Source organism: Anolis carolinensis, chromosome 2 (assembly GCF_035594765.1).
Source record: "Anolis carolinensis isolate JA03-04 chromosome 2, rAnoCar3.1.pri, whole genome shotgun sequence".
NCBI classification, from domain to species: domain Eukaryota; kingdom Metazoa; phylum Chordata; class Lepidosauria; order Squamata; family Dactyloidae; genus Anolis; species Anolis carolinensis.
Genome location: NC_085842.1, coordinates 116,715,293 through 116,732,601, shown reverse-complemented (window position 1 = coordinate 116,732,601; position 17,309 = coordinate 116,715,293). Strand labels below are relative to the sequence as shown.

The 17,309-nt window shown below is 41.7% G+C and overlaps 1 protein-coding gene across 4 annotated transcripts in view; it reads left to right on the top strand.

Moving 5' to 3' along the window:
- Window positions 1-2,017: 2,017 nt before the first annotated feature.
- sh3pxd2b (SH3 and PX domains 2B) overlaps window positions 2,018-17,309 on the top strand; it is a 159,330-nt gene continuing 144,038 nt past the window's right edge. The window contains exon 1 of one of the 4 annotated variants that reach the window (XM_062970430.1): window positions 2,018-2,475. In XM_062970430.1, coding sequence (XP_062826500.1) covers window positions 2,404-2,475 — 72 coding nt within the window. In that variant the 5' untranslated portion in view covers window positions 2,018-2,403. The remainder of the gene's footprint in view (window positions 2,476-17,309) is intronic. The other 3 variants (XM_062970431.1, XM_062970432.1, XM_062970433.1) reach the window with 3 other exon arrangements.

Below are 17,309 nucleotides of genomic sequence, written 5' to 3'. Positions count from 1 at the left end.
GTTTGCAGGCAGAGAGCAACAAGAGCGAGCGCGGGCCCCGCCCCTGCCCCTCCCTCCCTCCTTCCTTTTGCCGCGGACGCCAGAGGCACGTGGGATTCCTTCCACCGCTGGAATGGGAAAGGGCCATCGATCGGCGTCTGCAGAAAAGAAAGACCGCGTCTGGCTTGGCCTGGAGCTGAGCTCAGCTGCTGCCAGTCCAGGCTCGACCCGCCCTTCTCTCGCCCCCCCCTCCGCCCATAAGGAGAGCGACTGGGGTCAGGCCGAGGGTAGCATCGCTCAGACTCCAGAAGCCAGAGGTGTCCTGAAGGCATATATAGGGTAGACCTCCTGGCGTGGGCCAACTTGGGCCCTCCCTCCAGGTGTTTTGGGCTTCAGCTCCCACCCTTCCTCACAGCCTCAGGCGGGCCCCTTCCTTTCCCCCCTCAGCCACTTATGCAGATTCATGTCTGTAATTTCTCTGTTTTCAGAGTGTTGTTCTTTATTTACTGTTCTGATTTTAGAGTTTTTTTAATACTGGTAGCTAGATTGTGTTCATTTTCAAGGTTTCCTCCTTTCTGTTGCAATTGCCCACATGCTTGTGGATTTCAATGGCATCTCTGTGTAGTCTGACATGATAGTTGTTAAGAGTGGTGCAGCATTTCTGTGTTCTCAAATGACAGTTGTGTCGAGGTTGGTCCATCAAGTGCTCGGCTGTGGCTGACTTCTCTGACTGAGTTAGTCTGTAGTGCCTTTCCTTGATTCGTGTTGGGTATCGCTGCGTTTGGTGGTCCCTATGTAACAGGCATAAAAAGTGAGATATAAATAATAACAGCAGCAACCTGTTGAATTTTTTTTAGCTTCTATGCAGATATGTGGCAGTTTAATATAATCTCAGTCTACCATCAAAGCACCCCCAACAGATGGCCATCTAGCCTCTGCTAGAGAAGGAGGCAGGCTCCCAGGCTGCATAGTCTACTGACCAACTCTTACCTCAAGCTGTTCTTCCCAGTGTTTAGGTGGAATCCATTGCTAGGTGCTGAAGTCTCCAGAGCAGCAAGAAACTAGTCTGCCTCCTTCTAAATGTGACATCCTTTCAGATATTTAAACATGGCTCTCATGTGTGTCCCCTCCCCCCCCCCCCCCCCCCCGTCTTCTTTTCTCCAACTAAACAGACCCAGCTTCCTCAACCATTCTTCATAAGGCTTAGCTTCCAAACCTTGGATCATTTTAGTTGCCCTTCTCTGGACACCTTCCAGCTTGTCCATATCTCTCCCTCTTGAATTGTGGACACAGTATTCCAGGTGAGGTCTGATGAAAGCAGAACCCTATGCTCCTCTTGATTCTAGGCTGCATCGTGGACAGTGTGTCTATAGTCCCACTGTTGCTTGCTTGAAGGGGAGTTTCAGATAAGCCACTGAAATCCACAAGCATGTGGACAATTTCAACAGAAAGGAAGAAACCATGAAAATGAACAAAATCTAGCTGGCAGTATTAAACTCTAAAATCAGGACAGTAAATAAAAAGCAACACTCAGAAGACAGGAGAATTCCAGACATTAAACAATCAGGACCAGCTAACGCCTCCCAACAAAGGATTGCCCCAGGCAGGAAGCAGCCAGGCTTTGAAGCTGCATGGCTTTTCAATGCTAATCAAGGTGATACACTGCAATATCCACACTTGCCTCCAACAGACAAGAGTTCTTTCTCCCACCCTGGACAGTCCACAGATATATAAACCCCACTTGACTCGTTTCCAACAGACCTCACAACCTCTGAGGATGCCTGCCACAGATGTGGGCGAAACGTCAGGAGAGAATGCTTCTGGAACATGGCTATACAGCACGGAAAACTCACAGCAACTCAGTTTCCTCAATTGCTTGTCTACAAGCGGGACTGCATGCCTGTGTGTGAGGGGGGGGGGGGGGAGGCTGGAGATGGCCAGGGGCCTTTGTTCCTGCTCGGAACGTGCTGCTGGTGGGCCTGTCTTGGAGGCGCGTGTCCCTTTAAGGGCGCGGGGCCGGACCTGGGCGCACAATGGCCCGCCTGGCTCGGCCGGGCGCGCGCCCGCGCGTGGGATAGGCTGCCTTTGGCAGGGATGGGCTGGGAGGAGCCCTCCCGCATCTGCGAGCGAACTCTGGCTGGGAAGGAGAGGCGAGGAGGGGGGCCCGGAGGAGGAGGAGGAGGAGGAAGCCCGAGCAGACGGCCAGGGTGCTCACTCTCTCCCAATCGCCTTTGCAAGCCCTGCTCCCAGGGAAAAGAAAAGTTTGCACCTTTGGAGCGGAGAGGAGGAATTGTGGCCACACACACGCCTCTTTACGAGGAAGGCGGGTGCTCTCGTCGTCTCCACACACCCCCACCCCACGATTTGCCCTGTTTTTCGTCTTTTTGACTTGGTGCTGCTGGGGTTCCACCGAGGGCCCGCGCGATGCCCCGGAAGAGTATCGTGGAGGTGAAGGTGCTGGATGTGCAGAAGAGGCGGATCCCCAACAAACACTATGTAAGTCTGCGGGGCCCTCGAGGCGCGTCGGGGCGGTGGGCTGAAGGGGCAGGAGGGGCCGGGGCGAGGGAATGAGGGGCGCTCTTGGGCGGGGAAGGCGCCAGGTCTTGCACAGCTCCCGAGCCACGGCAGTGAGAGTGGGCGCATTCTCCAGTGTAATGAATGGCTTCTGCGGGCGACTTGGGGCCATTGGCATGTAAAAGAGGGAGGGTGCGTGCTTCGCTGTGCCTGGGAATCCTCGCTCCTTCTGTGTGCCCCCCCCCGGATCCCCCTTCGGGAATGGCTGGACTTGGAGGACTCTCTCTCTCTACAGAGCCTCGGCTGGAACTTCCTCGCCAGCCAGCCAGGCAGGAAGTCCTTTCTGCCTTTCCTCGCGTGTTGTTGGCTTGACAAAGGCAGGGCTGTAGTATGGAGCAGCCCAGCAGCCCAGCAGCCCATCAGTCATACTCCACACGGCATGGGGAGGTTTACATCTGGTTTCCAAAGTTTCGTTCCAAAAAATGGGAGCGGGAGAGAACAAATGTGTTAAGTGGAATCTGGAAAGCAGCTGCTCTCCTGGCAGAGAATCCATTATAGGGCTTTTCCAGAAAAGAAGAGCTAGTTTCCCGATTTGATTCATGTTCCCAGCCTTGAATTCAGTGGCCTGGTTTCAAAGTCAAAGCGTCCCCTCCCACCCACGATATGTGCTTGGAGGAAGAAGTTGGTTTAGGGTGCATCTATACTGTGGAATGAATGTACAGTAGAGTCTCACTTATCGAACACTCACTTATCCAACGTTCTGGATTATCCAACGCATTTTTGTAGTCAATGATTTCGAAACATCAAGATATTTTGGTGCTAAATTAGTAAATACAGTAATTACTACATAGCATTACTGCGTATTGAACTACTTTTTCTGTCAAATTTGTTGTATAACATGATGTTTGGGTGCTTAATTTGTCAAATCATAACCTAATTTGATGTTTAATAGGCTTTTCCTTAATCCCTCCTTATTATCCAACATATTCACTTATCCAACGTTCTGCCGGCCCGTTTATGTTGGATAAGTGAGACTCTACTGTAGTTTGATACCGCTTTAACTGCCTTGGCTCAATGCTAAGGAATCAGGCAAGTTGTGGTTTAGGCAGGTTTCAATGCTTTTTAGAAGAGAAGGCGTAAACACCTTGTTAAAACTACAATTTCCAGGATTCCATTGCATTGAGCCATTGCAGTTTTTAAAAAAAATCGTGTCAGAAGTGACTTGAGGACATACTGCAAGTCGCTTCTAGTATGAGAGAATTGGTCATCTACAGAGATGTTGCCCAGGGGACGCCCGGATGTGTTACCATCCTGCTGGGAGGCTTCTCTCATGTCCCTGCAAGCTAGATCTGACAGACAGGAGCTCACCCCATCTCACAGATTCGAACCGGCAACCTTCAGGTCAGCAACTCAACCTTTAGGTCAGCAGTCCAGCTGGCACAAGGATTTAACCCATTGCGCCACCACAGCTCCATAGCCATTGCAGTGAAAGTGGTGTTAATCTTCATTAATTTTACCATATGGATGCACCCTTAAACTCCCTCCAGAATACTCATGGCAAGAAAACCTGTGGCTCTGCCCCTACTTTACGTGCTCACTTTGCTTTATGAAGATAGTGTTGGGCAGTGGGAACTTGGCAACTGTGTGTCAAAACTGCCAGATTCTGTCTGCAGTGTTGTGTCCTTTGGGGCTGGAGACTGGCAGGCTGAATATTGCAGCATGTCACTCTGACTAAAGCAGGGGTTATATGCTGAATAATAAAAACTCATCCTTTCTCTCACATGCTTTCATCCCCACTGCTAAATTTCTTGTTTGTTCTATGATCAGTTTTTTTGGTTAGGTACTCAGCATAGAAAATATACATTTTACATTGTGTGCCCTAGACTTAATCACCCGCTTCCCCCTCCCCTTCCAGGAGTCTGGCAACTTAATTATATGAAATAAATCCAGAGTAATGTTTAATTCACAGAAATTGGGACGAAAAAGGGCTAGAACTGTGCAAATGCGACTTTGGTGACTGAAGATTGTGTTTGCCATACGGGAAGCTGGTTGATAGGGAGAGTAATGCAAACTGAATAGGAGACGGCTAGGATGCAGAGGAGAACAAGGAGTGAATGGTAGCAGAGGGAGATACAGAAGCAAAGAATACATGTCTCCTACCTCTGTGTCTTTATGAGATCCATTAAGCTATTGCTGTGTTACCAAATGTTAGAAATTCAAATAAGTAAGGTGATAATTTCCGGTGCATGTCATTGTGTAGAGAGGTGTGCATATTTTCTCACTTAACTAGACTCTTAATGATCAAATGGCTTGTTTTCTTTTCTGATAAATACCAATGAAGGTCCAAGCATCTGGGATGATTTTATGCTATCATGTATACTTACGGTACTTATATATCATCATTACGGCATGCTAGAATGCATGTAGTTTGTTTTTTCTACATTTAGGTTCACCTAGCAAGGCTAGATGTGAAATGAAGGTACAGTTGGGACTTATGTACACTTACATTTAATTTTCTTTGATTGAGTTTATTCATCTGTAATGCAATTTCCCTCTTATCCTACTGCCTTACCAAGCATTATGTATGATACATCCAGCATATAAATTAAAATGCTGTTTTGCCTGACTTCTTGTCTATTCTGTCCTGATGGTAATCTCTTGTCCTGAGTACAGGTTATGCATCAGGACAATTAAATGTTGTAACATATCTATTACATTAAGACTCATCTATAGTTTTTCCTGATCTGTATGATCACAGTCTTTGCTATAATTTGTAAAACTCAAGCTGCTTAAAAAAACAATTCAGTGTGCTTCATTATCCAATATATGTTTGCAATATGATCTCTAGTGTCTGTTCCTTTTCTGAACCCACCTTGGACATCTGGTATTTCTTGTTCCATATATGGAGAAAGTCTTTGTTATAGAATTTTGAACATCACTGTGCTTCCATGGGAGTTTAATGGAGTAGCTCTCTAGTTATTGCAATTCCTGGTGTCCTGTTTGTTGGGACTGGAATGTATATTAAGTGTTTCCAATGTGTGGGTCACTGTTTTGCTTTCCATACATGTTGGCATAGTTTACTAAGAACTATAGTAGAGTCTATCTCTGTAGCTTGGAGCACTCTATTAGTACGTCATCTTTTCTCAGTGGTTTGTTTCTCCCAAGTATCCAGAGACCAGCTTCTACTTCACTTTCTAATATTGTAGGTTTGTCTTCAAATGGTTCTTCCTTGAATGAATCTGTCATCCTTTAATCTCTTTTATATCGTTCTTCATGTATAGTTTCCATTGGCATTTTATTTCTACTTGGTCATGTAATGTGTTTTCCACTGGTCGTAAAATATTACCGTCTTGGTTTAAAAGTCCCATTGAGAACAATGGTTCTCTTTGGTCCTGTTTCTGCCCCCTTTTCCTTTTCACCTATCTTTAATTGCATGAAGAGTTTCTTCTGTCATCTATTGAGGCATCTTTTTCTTTTTGGCTTTTTTGTATTCTTCCATGTCTGTATTCTTGGCTTCAGTCCAACATTATTTTGGGTTCTGCTCTATTGGGCTTAATAGTGTAAACCTTTTTTTTTTCTTTTTGCATTATTTTCAAAATCAACAGGAATATTCTTCAACTTATATTTTAGCCTGATGGTTGGGTTAGCATTTTTCTTTAACTTTACTCAATTTTTTGATATTAGTAGTTTATGATCTAGGCCACTATCTGTTTATGGCCTTGTTTTGCCAAGAGACTAGAGCTTTAAACAAACTGTTGACCTTTCAAAATTAAATTGTTTGCTCTTTTCTTCAATTTATGATCCTAGGGAAATTTGCCTACAATCTTTTCTCTTGCTCTGTTTCTAGCTCTTGCATTCCAGTCACCTATGTTTAACAGGTTCTCTTTGGTATGTGAATAGCTTCCTTCTGGAGTCTAGCATAAAGTCATTCCATTTCTTCTTCGACCTCTTTAGCTGGTGCATAAACTTGGACTATGGTTATATTGATAGGTTTTCCCTGAAATCTTTTAGATATCATTTGGTCTGTCCTTACATTATATCTTTTGACTGTTTTTGCTATATCTCTTCTCGTTGCTAATGCCACCCCATTTCTTCTTAGATTTTCATTTTCTGAGTAAAAACTATGTCATTGTGTGACTCAATATATCCCATTCCTGCCACCTTTAGCTCACTTGTGTCCCAAGTATTGCAATATTTATATGTCTCCATTATTGTTTTACTATGTCTAGTTTTCCCCAATTCATGACTCTCACACTCCATGTTCCTGTGTGTTGTGCAGCTTTGGACTTTCCTTTCACCTTTAGTATGGCAACATCTGAATGTGTTTTCTACTTGTGTCCAATTGTGTCATTAGTCACAGTGTCTTCTACTGTATCCCAGTAGCTTATTAAGTTTCTTCTGACCTGGGAGCATCATCTTCTGGCACTGTCTTTTGTTGAATTTTGAATTGTCTCTTGATAGGATTTTCATGGTAAAAGACATTCAAGATGGGTTTAGTGTTCCTCCTTCTTCTCAGTACTTTTTTCGTGACAGGAGCAACTTGAGAACTATCACTCGCTTCTGGTGTGAGAGAATTGGCCGTCTACAAGGATGTTGCCCAGGGGACGCCCAGATGTTTTCATGTTTTTACTATCCTTGTGGGAGGCTTCTCTCATGTCCCTGCATGGAATTGAAGCTGATAGAGGGAACTCATCCACTTCTCCTCGGGTTGGATTTGAACTGGCAATCCTCAGGTTAGCAACCCAACCTTCAAGTCATCAGTCCTGCCAGCACATTGGACAGTTCTGCTATTCAATGCTATATGACACACAAAAGCCTTCTGATATGGGAGACCCTACCAACAGCAGTGCTACCAGCAGTATAGTCTCTTGCCTCATACCGTGTTTCCCGAAAATAAGACAGTGTCTTATATTAATTTTTGCTCCCAAAGATGCTCTAGGTCTTATTTTCAGGGGATGTCTTATTTTTCCATGAAGAAGAATTCACATTTATTGTTGAACAAAAAAATGAACATTTATTATATATTGTACAGTAGTTGTCATCACAAACCAGCATAACCAGACAAACTGTGAATCCTATCAAGAATGTCTTGTTACTACCATTATTTCCATGTACAACAATCTATGGTATGTACATTTACCAAAGCTGCATGCTCTGGTGTTCTGTTCGGCGGGCATGCTTCCAAACACAAACGGTGCTAGGTCTTACTTTCGGGGGAGGCCTTACATTTAGCAATTCAGCAAAACCTCTACTAGGTCTTATTTTCTGGGGATGACTTATTTTAGGGGAAACAGGGTAGGAGCACAAAATTCCGCCACCATGGAAAAGTAGTGCCAAGATGAGAAAATGTCTTATATGAATATGCATATTCCACGGAATTATTTTCAGGACCACATCCAAGCTCAATTCTGTTCACCCCTGTCTTAATTTACTTCAGTGTCTTAATTTATGGCATGGGGACTTGTGCACAGAGTGAGTGTGTGTGAGAGAGGAAGAAAGCCTTTTTGAAGTTATATTTGTTTAAATCATTGGGAGGTAGAAACATTTGCTAATCTAGTGCAGATCAACCAGTGGTTTTGACCTGTCTTGTACTGACTTCTGGAATTCTGAGAGTGGCAGTTTTGGAAGAGATTTTTTAAGAATTCTCAGCCAGGGAGAGTTCTAGTGCCTGACCAGACTACAAATCCCAGGACTGCATAAAATGTAGCTGTGTGAAATGTGAAAGACCCATTCTGCAACATGTGCTTGAGAGGGCTTCACTGATATAGCGGTACCTTTTTTAAAAACTCTAGCTCTATTGCTCACTCAATAAAAGATAATGTAAAAATGTTTTTGGACCTTTATATTATTGGCAAGTGAAAAAGGGTGTGATTCCTTTAGGCAATATTTTGCAATAGACCCCAAGTAAATGTAAAGGAATTTGAGCTGCAAGTGTGTATTCTTTTTAAGTTGGAAGCATAGCTGGATAACATAGACAAAGCATAGCCCGATAGATGTTGGACTGAAAATTCCATCAGCCTTAGTTACCAAAGCTGGTAATGAGGAATGCTGGAAGTTGCAATTCAGAAACATAGAGGAACCCAACCTATAGAATGTTTTACATAAAAAGTAGCTCTCAAGGAGTTTTAATCTTATTTTTCAATTTTGTTACATCTCACCTTTTCTTCAAGAAGTTTGATGTAACAAATAAGACCCTTCTTATTCATTTTGTCCTCACAACAATCCAGTGAAGTGGAATAGACTAAGAGAGAGCGCCACTGTCCCAAGGACGCCCATATGTATGATTCATTTGAACTTGTGCCTCCTGTGCAGCCATAAACTATACTGGCACCATGCTTGTTTTCTGCGCTTGATAGCCTGCCTCCTCCTCCTTATTTTAGTCATGTGTATAATGAAGCCTAAGATGATTGCATAATGTTTTTAAAAAAATACAAATTAAAAACTGTACACAAAGTCCAATAAAAGGATGAATAAAAGTTATGTAAAAGAAACCATACAATTAATAAAGTTACAAACACAAAATTAATTAAAAGACATAAAACAACAATGCACATCATTAAAAGCCCATCCCATACAGTTTCCAAAAGCCTAATGGCACGAGAATGTTTTAACTTGCCAGATGTGGTTTTAACCCAAATTCTGTTATGAATACTTGGCCTCTGTTGCAAAAGATGACTACCACATACTGCTAGATAGTTTCCCCTATTGCTGCATCCAGGGGAAATATATAAGGCATACAGGGAAATCACATGTTAAAATTAGGAATAGCAGCTGCACTGCAATCAGGGGTTCTTTCTTATTGCACAATTATAAGTCTGTGATTCTACTTGAACTATGCTGGATTCATCCTATGAAATCCCGAGGTTTGTAGTTTCATGAGAGGCTGAGGGTTTGAAAGGTCCCTTTCTATATGGCAAATCCCAGGAATCCACCATTTGAAAGGGATGCTGGCTATACCTGCTTTTCTTAGCACTTACTTCATAAAACATGTTGCTAATGGCATGGGATTCTTCAGTGTGTCTTATTAGACTGGAAAGGGGTTAGGTGTTGCTCTTAATATTATATAGTACTGCTCACTTTTCTGCTTGAAAATACATTTTTTCCTTGCTAGAAATAATGTTAAGGTTTGGGGAAGCATTAGTTGATGACTATAGATGAAGCCAATACCAGATGTTTTCCAGGTGGAACAATGTATTTTGCAGAATTCACAAAAATACATATGTGAAAGGAAGCAGGGAATTGGTAGGGAAACTCAGTGCTGAACTTACACTGCAAATTATATGTAGCAATTATTTCATCCAAAAAGAAGAGCTAAGTTGTTTGGGGACACTTGATCTTAGAAACGGTTTCTCTGCTCTTCTTCGTGCAAGACAGGTTAAGTAAATCAATTTAGTAGTTACAGCTTTGGTGTTCAAATATTCATAAGATTTGACTGCCACTTTCTCACGACCTGCTGCGTCTGAAATGAGGTAATGTTTTCTACCAAATTGAGATGATGGGAGTTCTTTTGCATTCTTTGTATCTCTGGGTCAGTTGCATTTCTTGGTCTGTGACTTGGACCTACGGAAAGAATTCCTCTGATTTTGCATTTTTTTCCTCTCAGGAGAGGGTTGTGGTCTGATTTCTTGATTTGTAGCACACCAACTTCCTGTGTGACACAAATATGATCAGCCATGTAACCTCATGTTGGGGTTATTTCAGAATTGGACAATAAGAAAGAAAAAGTTCTAGCCATTCCCTCCATCTCTGCAAGTGACTGGTTGGCAGTGATGTGCTTGGAGTGTCTCAGCTATCCAAGAAGACTACTCTCCTCCACCTCTAAAAAAAAAACTCTTGCTCTGAACATTTGAATCAGGAGGATGAGAATGGAACTGTGCCTTATTTTGCATGGATGAGAAATATTAGCTCAAGAACCTGGCTGCTAACACTATGCATGTGCTACTGGGAGAGAGTGCTATTAAACACAGTAGAACTGACTTTTGTGTCCAAATGCCGAGAATTGTGCTAAAAGGGAAATTCAGCTCCAGTTCACATCAGCCTTTGCGGACTTGAGTTGTGGGTAGTGGCAAAGAAGTGGGTATAAATAAATATCATCATCATCTAACATATCGTAGAGCCATGTGTTTCTCACAATGGTTCTTGTGTGCTTTCAAGTCATTTCCTACTTGAGATCAGGGGTGGTCCTACCGCGAGGCGATTTAGGCACTTGCCTGTGGCGCCAGCGTCCCCGAGATGCAGTGAGGCCCCCGGGAGGATGGCGCCACCCCCCTGCCTCCTTCTCCTTTGGGCCTTCCATCAGCCTGCCCCTGTCTGGGCCTTCTGGCGGCCGTGCTGGGCCTTCCTCCCTGGGGGCATCCTTGGTTGGGAGGTCTTAGGTGGCCCTGATTGTTTACTGTTTGGATTTCCCCTGTTTTCAGAGTGTTGTTCTTTATTGTCCTGATTTTAGAGTTTTTTTTAATACCGGGGGCCAATTCCCTTTCGGTGGCCTTTTAATGATCTGTCTTGATATTCTGGGTTATATGACTGTGTGGAAGGACCTTCAGGGCTTTTCTACACCGCCATATAACCCAGAATATCAAGACAGAATAACCCACAATATCTGCTTTGAACTGGGTTATCTAAGTCCACACTGCCCTATATCCCTGTTCAATGTTTGGTGCTAAATTTGCTAATATAGTAATTCCTACATAACATTACCATGTATTGAACTGCTTTTTCTGTTGATTTGTTGTAAAACATGATGTTTTGGTGCGTAATTAGTAAAATCTTAATGTAATTTGATGTTTAATAGGCTTTTCCTTAATCCCTCCTTATTATCCAACATTTTCACTTATCCAACACTTTTATTTTTCAGTGATTGGTTTGGGGGGGGGGGGGTGCCAAAATTCTGTTCGCTTACACTTGAAAATTTCCTAGGGCCGGCCCTGCTTGAGGTGACCCTAAAACAGCCCCATCACAAAGCTTTCTTGGCAAGGTTTATTCAGAGGAGGTTTGCCTTTCCCTCTTCTGAGACTGAGAGTATGTGACTTGCCATATGCCACCCAGTGGATTTACATGGCTGAATGCAGATTCAAACCCTGGTCTCCAGAGCTGTAGTCTGAAACCCAAGCGGATATGTCACACTGGATCTTACAACCTGTAAACTATGATAGTGCATTGTTAAGGATTGTGTCTTTTATTTGAAGTGTTCTGTTACATCAGAACAGCAATATATCTAGTCTACTGCTTTGTTTTCTGCAATCCAGAGGCCTCAGTGGAAATATCTGTAGTTTTAGATTACAGTACAAGAGCCAAAACCAATGGTCAAGAGTTGACTGGGGACCACATTTCACTTGATTAATTATTTACTCCCAAACCAGCATTTATCATGGATAAATAGGAGCATTCTTCCTGTGATCATCCCCCCCCCCCCCCATTATTCCTGCTTCTTTCTTCCAATTGTATAGTCTGCTGAAAAATTTAAAAAGCAACCACAAAAAGCAAGCACAGTTTTGGACAGAATTGATTGCTAAGGGAGTGAGGGATCAGCACCATTCTTCTGCTTCCTTATTCTCCCATGTCAGTGTCCCTGTCAACAACCTAGTGTTAGTATTAAAAGGGAATTTGAGATATGGGATAAAAAAGGCAACTGGAAAATCAATGGAAAGCTCTGTTTAGCTCAAAAGCAGAGAACCTTTGTCCCTCCAGAATATTTGGAATTCAATAACTAGACACCGTAGCCAGCATTGCAGATATCAAGGGAGTTGTAGTCCAAATGCCCTGAAGGGTAAAAACATCTCCATCTCTGATGTAGCATATAGTTGTGTGTTTTTCTTCAGAAACCGGGATCCTAAGAACTTCTTTTGGTCCTATATAGAGAATAAACAAGTTCAGTTAGGAGGATGGTTTTTGACTAAAGGCAATCTCCGAGTTACAAACATTCGACTTACAAATTACTCATAGTTAAGAACGGGGGTGAGACAACAGGAAGTGAGAGAAATCAACCGCTTGGAAGGGAAATCAACTTCTGGAAGAGTTATTATGGAGAAAATGTGTTTCTAAGACTTATCACAAATCTTTGTTTCCATAAGCTAAATTTTTTAAATGCAATTATCACAGGGACATAAAATGAGGTGAAATCCTCTGAACAGGGGCACAGAAAGCAAAGCAAACACTTCCCTGTGCTATCCAAAGCTTATATTTAGCTGGTGTTACAATGTAATTTGGGGACTACCTGTATTTCTAAAACTTCCATTGACATCTTTGTTCCATCCCTTCCTCTTTCTGTGTGTGTGTGTGTGTGTGTGTGTGTGTGTGTGTGTGTGTGAGAGAGAGAGAGAGAGAGAGAGAGAGAGAGAGTGCACGTGTGTATTGGGGGAGAGAGAAAACTGGACCTGAGGTTCATTGGTAGGTATGTATAGTTTCTCCTGCCTTGACTTCCCTTTACTTATTTATGTGGAGATGGGGGAAGTAACTGAGTTCTTTGACTTGGACTAGAGCTTTTGAAAACAGTTGTCGATGTCTTATTGCTACAAAACCAATTACTGTAAAGTAAAGGATTAAAAATTGCCTTCTCCCTTGGCAACTTGGGTCTTCCTCCCCTTGCACTAATTGAAACTATACATCACAAATATATTAGTTCTCATTTGATTCCTTGGTTGATTCTTAAGCTTTTAAAAGAGAACAGACTTTAAGTTTCTGTAATTCAGTTTTGACAACCTTCACATGAATGACTGGTTTGTGCAGCTGATTGGACTTCTCTTCTCAAGGTAACCTTACTCTGTCTTTGATATCTGAACTGTGTCTCCTGCCTCATTGCCCCATTTTCAAATCTAGAAACCCACTGTGTTTCTTTTCCTGTCTGCCTGATGTTGCTACCCTTTGATGAATATTTGCACTCATATCAAAAACAGTTTAGGAAATCTACTTTTGTTTAGTTGTTTTTGGAGGGCTTGACATCCAACTTTTAATTTAGAAGACCTTTAAAGTTATTCTTTATCTCAAAAATCTTTGCTAGGGGAATTCTGTGCATCACCTTCAATGGGATATATAAATATCCTGCTGCTCTGTTTCTTCACTGATGCTATCAAAAATTCTGAAATTCAGATATTCCTCTCCTTCCAATAACTAGGTGAATGAAAGTTTGTGGAAACTTAGGTTTGAAACGAATGACAGGACCAGTTCTGTATATTCAGGTTTTTCACTTCTTTTGATTGTGTACATAGATATGTGATCATATGAGGAATGGTGAACAAACTGTTCAAAAGTTTTGCCTAGTCCTCTTACAGTTCTACTGATGGAGTAAAAAAGTGTCATTGAACGTTGAGGAAATTGCTTCTGGATTCCTCAGTGTTAAGTCTTATTGTACTTCTTTTGTTCCATGAAGCTCCCTGGGTAATCATTGTCTCTTGCACTAACCTGCCTCATTAGGTTGATAGGACAAGAGGTGGAGGAGAATGGTAATATGGTACTTTGGGAACAACACATTTAAAAATATTTTTGTATCATGTCTTGCCTCCCAAATGATCACGCAGGGCTCTTCTCCTGATAGCATTTTGTCTTAACAACTAACTTTTGCGGTTGGTTAGTCTGAGGAACGCAGACCCATCAACTAATCCAATTCATGTCAACAGTTACAGAATTCCAGAAACTATGAGATATGAAGAGTATAGCTTTTTGTAAAAAAGCAAAAAACACAAAATAGCGTGAAACACTGAAAGAGTACAAATGTATTTTCAAAAAGCCTTTTAAAAATATATTTTTATGCTCCCAGTCAGTCATATATTTTTTTCCTGAAATTCCGTGAATAGGATGAGTGTTGACATGAATGAGGATACTGTTTCCATATAAATTAGTACATAAGAACAAGACATGCTGCCAGAGACAGATAATTATATATACTTCAAACCTATTTTTGCAACAAAAAGTGGTGAGTGGAAAGGTGAGTCATCTTGTTGTAGACTACCTACAGGAACCCTGTGCGATGTTGGAGCCAACCATAAATAATGCCTGTTGTCATCTCAGTTATTCTGAGAACAAACCTTTTCTGTTCCCCAAAGGCAGTTTCATAGTATCAGTGAGCTTAGGGAATTCTCAGTGTGCCTTGTGCTGACCTAGAATTGACCTCTTGCATTTTAGTTCATTTTATTTTCAGAGGGATCAAAACTTTACTTTGTAAAACTTACCTTTTTAAGCTGTGGGACAAAAATGGGTAGACTGACTTCCTAGAAGAAGATGGTGTCACCCAGACTGAAATAACAATTGTTTCACATCAGTGGATTGAAAGATCTCTTTGTATCAAAATTTCAGAACAGTGTTAATTTTCCTCCATGGAGGCTAGATCAAATGAAGTGCAGGGTATCAAAAGCATATAATCTCACACCTTTCTCCCAACTTTGGAGAAAACAAATTTCTCATGAGCTAGTTTTCTCTAGTCCAGTGGTTCTCTACCTTCATCCTCCAGATGTTTTGGACTTCAGCTACCACAATTCAAACTAAGATATACATTGTAATTCTGTTAATCTGTGTCTGGTTTATTCAGGGAATGATTTTTCTGTCCATTTGCTTTTTGGTTTAATTGGATTCTCGTGTTAAGCTTTCTAAACAGGAAGATCTTGGATATATCTTGATGTTGATGTTTTTGGATAGCTTATTCTTGATAATTCTTCTTTGCAGCAGATATCAGTGTATTTCATGCACTGTCGATCTTACCCACCCTGTTTCTTTCAAATATTTCACATGTTTTCCCAATGGAAATAGAACAAACAATAACAATTATTACCTTAAAAGCAGATCAGACTTACTATATACCAAGCTTTAATGGACCTATTGATACAGTTGCATCTGATGGAGTGACTGGTATAATTTATGCCAAAATACATTTACTGCCATCAGGGTGTTCCAACACTCTGTTTTGAATCCAGGATTCACTTCTCCTCTTTGAAGGTGAGTTGTTCTGGGAGTTGGAGTGTGACCTCTCTCTCCTACCATAGCTTCTATCATTCTGCAGAGTGCCATCACTTTCCAACATTTTCAGGGGGTTGGAGCAGTGGATGAGAGGAATGTGACATTTGCCTAAATCTTGATCCAGCCTGCCTTTTGTTTTTGCTAAAATTGATATTACTAATATTATTATGCTTCAGAAACTATTATTAATGTACCATTTCTGTTGGAGTGGCAAATTTGGGAGAGGCAGATGACTATCCTATCCCAGTAGATTGTGTGTGCATTGACACTTCTTGTTATAGTGGAATATGATTATGTTTCACTGCTTGGATAGAATCATAGAGCTGGAAGAGAACACAAAGGCCATCCAGTCAAACCCTCTTCCATTCAGGAACACACATTCAAAGCACTTCTGACAAATGGCCAGCCAGCCTCTGTTGAAGATTTCCACGGAAGGAGACTCCACCTCACTTTGAGGCACTATATTCCATTGTTGAACACTTATCGTCGGAAAGTCCTTCCTAATGTTTAGGCAAAATCTCTTTTCCTGCAGTTTGAATCGTCGGAAAGTCCTTCCTAATGTTTAGGCAAAATCTCTTTTCCTGCAGTTTGCTCTGTGTTCTAGTCTCTGGAGCAGCAGAAAACAAGTTTGCCTCTTCCTCAATTTGACTTATTTTCAAGTATTTGAACATGTCTATCATGTCACCACTTAATCATACTATAAGAGCACTTCTAAGCATGCTAGGGAAACAGACTGGTGTGTTGGAAACTGACCAGCTTCTGTCAGTGATTGAACATCCCCAGCCCTTTATTAATGGTTGGAAACCATCCTCATTAACAAGGCATCTTACAGATGGAGTCTAATAGGCTTCACTATGGACTGAAATAATTTCTCTTAACTTATTTTTGTCCATTTCAGTAAACAGCATTGCCGGATATTCATGCCTAGCACACAATAACTGGGGTTTTGAACTTAATCAATCTGTCATTTCATACTGCTGCTGTGTATTCATATAGCTGGGTGGCAACCCCTGTAGTGAGCTTTTAGTTTCAATTGTATTTCATCAGACTTGAGTGCACTTCCATTATCTTCTTTCATCATTCACCGTGGAATAGTTAACCATAAGAAACTACCCTATAGTCAGCAGGGTTTTGAAAATGCAGTATAAACATTTCATTTTGTTTCATTAGTTGGTGCCAAGTCTTCTCTCTTGCTGGCTCTTGTTTGGCATAAGACTGGTTTGCTGACCATGTTGCAAACCTGTGTATGCATCTTCTCAGAAGAAGGCATTTTCATGTTTTACCCTGGTACACTAAGAAAAGTCAGAACCAATTTTGCAGTATGATAAGAGGTCCTTCTGCGTACATGACTCTAGTTAGAAATGCAGTTGTCATGGTGGTGGATCTATATGTGAACCAAACATTCTGGCTGGATATATGCTACTAGCAGAATTACAAAAGTGATTGTTTCTGCATCCCAGGGATCCTTTTTTAGTTGATAAGCTTTCATTGACAGTATTGGCTGTTTTTCTTTAAGAGGACTATGGGAACTCTGGAAACTTTCCAGAGAATGGCAGTATGTACTTGCTGTATGACTGGAATGTTAGGGGGCAAAGCTGAAAGAACTGACTGTTTAGTCTGAAGAAACAACTGTTCAAGCAGCAATTCCTTGGGAAAATCCATTTGGAAGGCTCATTTGGTGAATAAGGAGCAGACTTCACTTGTCTACAGCCAGATTAACTCTTTCAAGTGCAGTTCAGAATGTGACCTCTTATATATCTCCTTGGTCATAGAAGTACTTAGAGTAAGTCATGATATCAAATTTGTGTTGTCACAAATGGAATAATTTTTCAATCATCTTATGACCAATATCAACACCTATTCTGAAATAA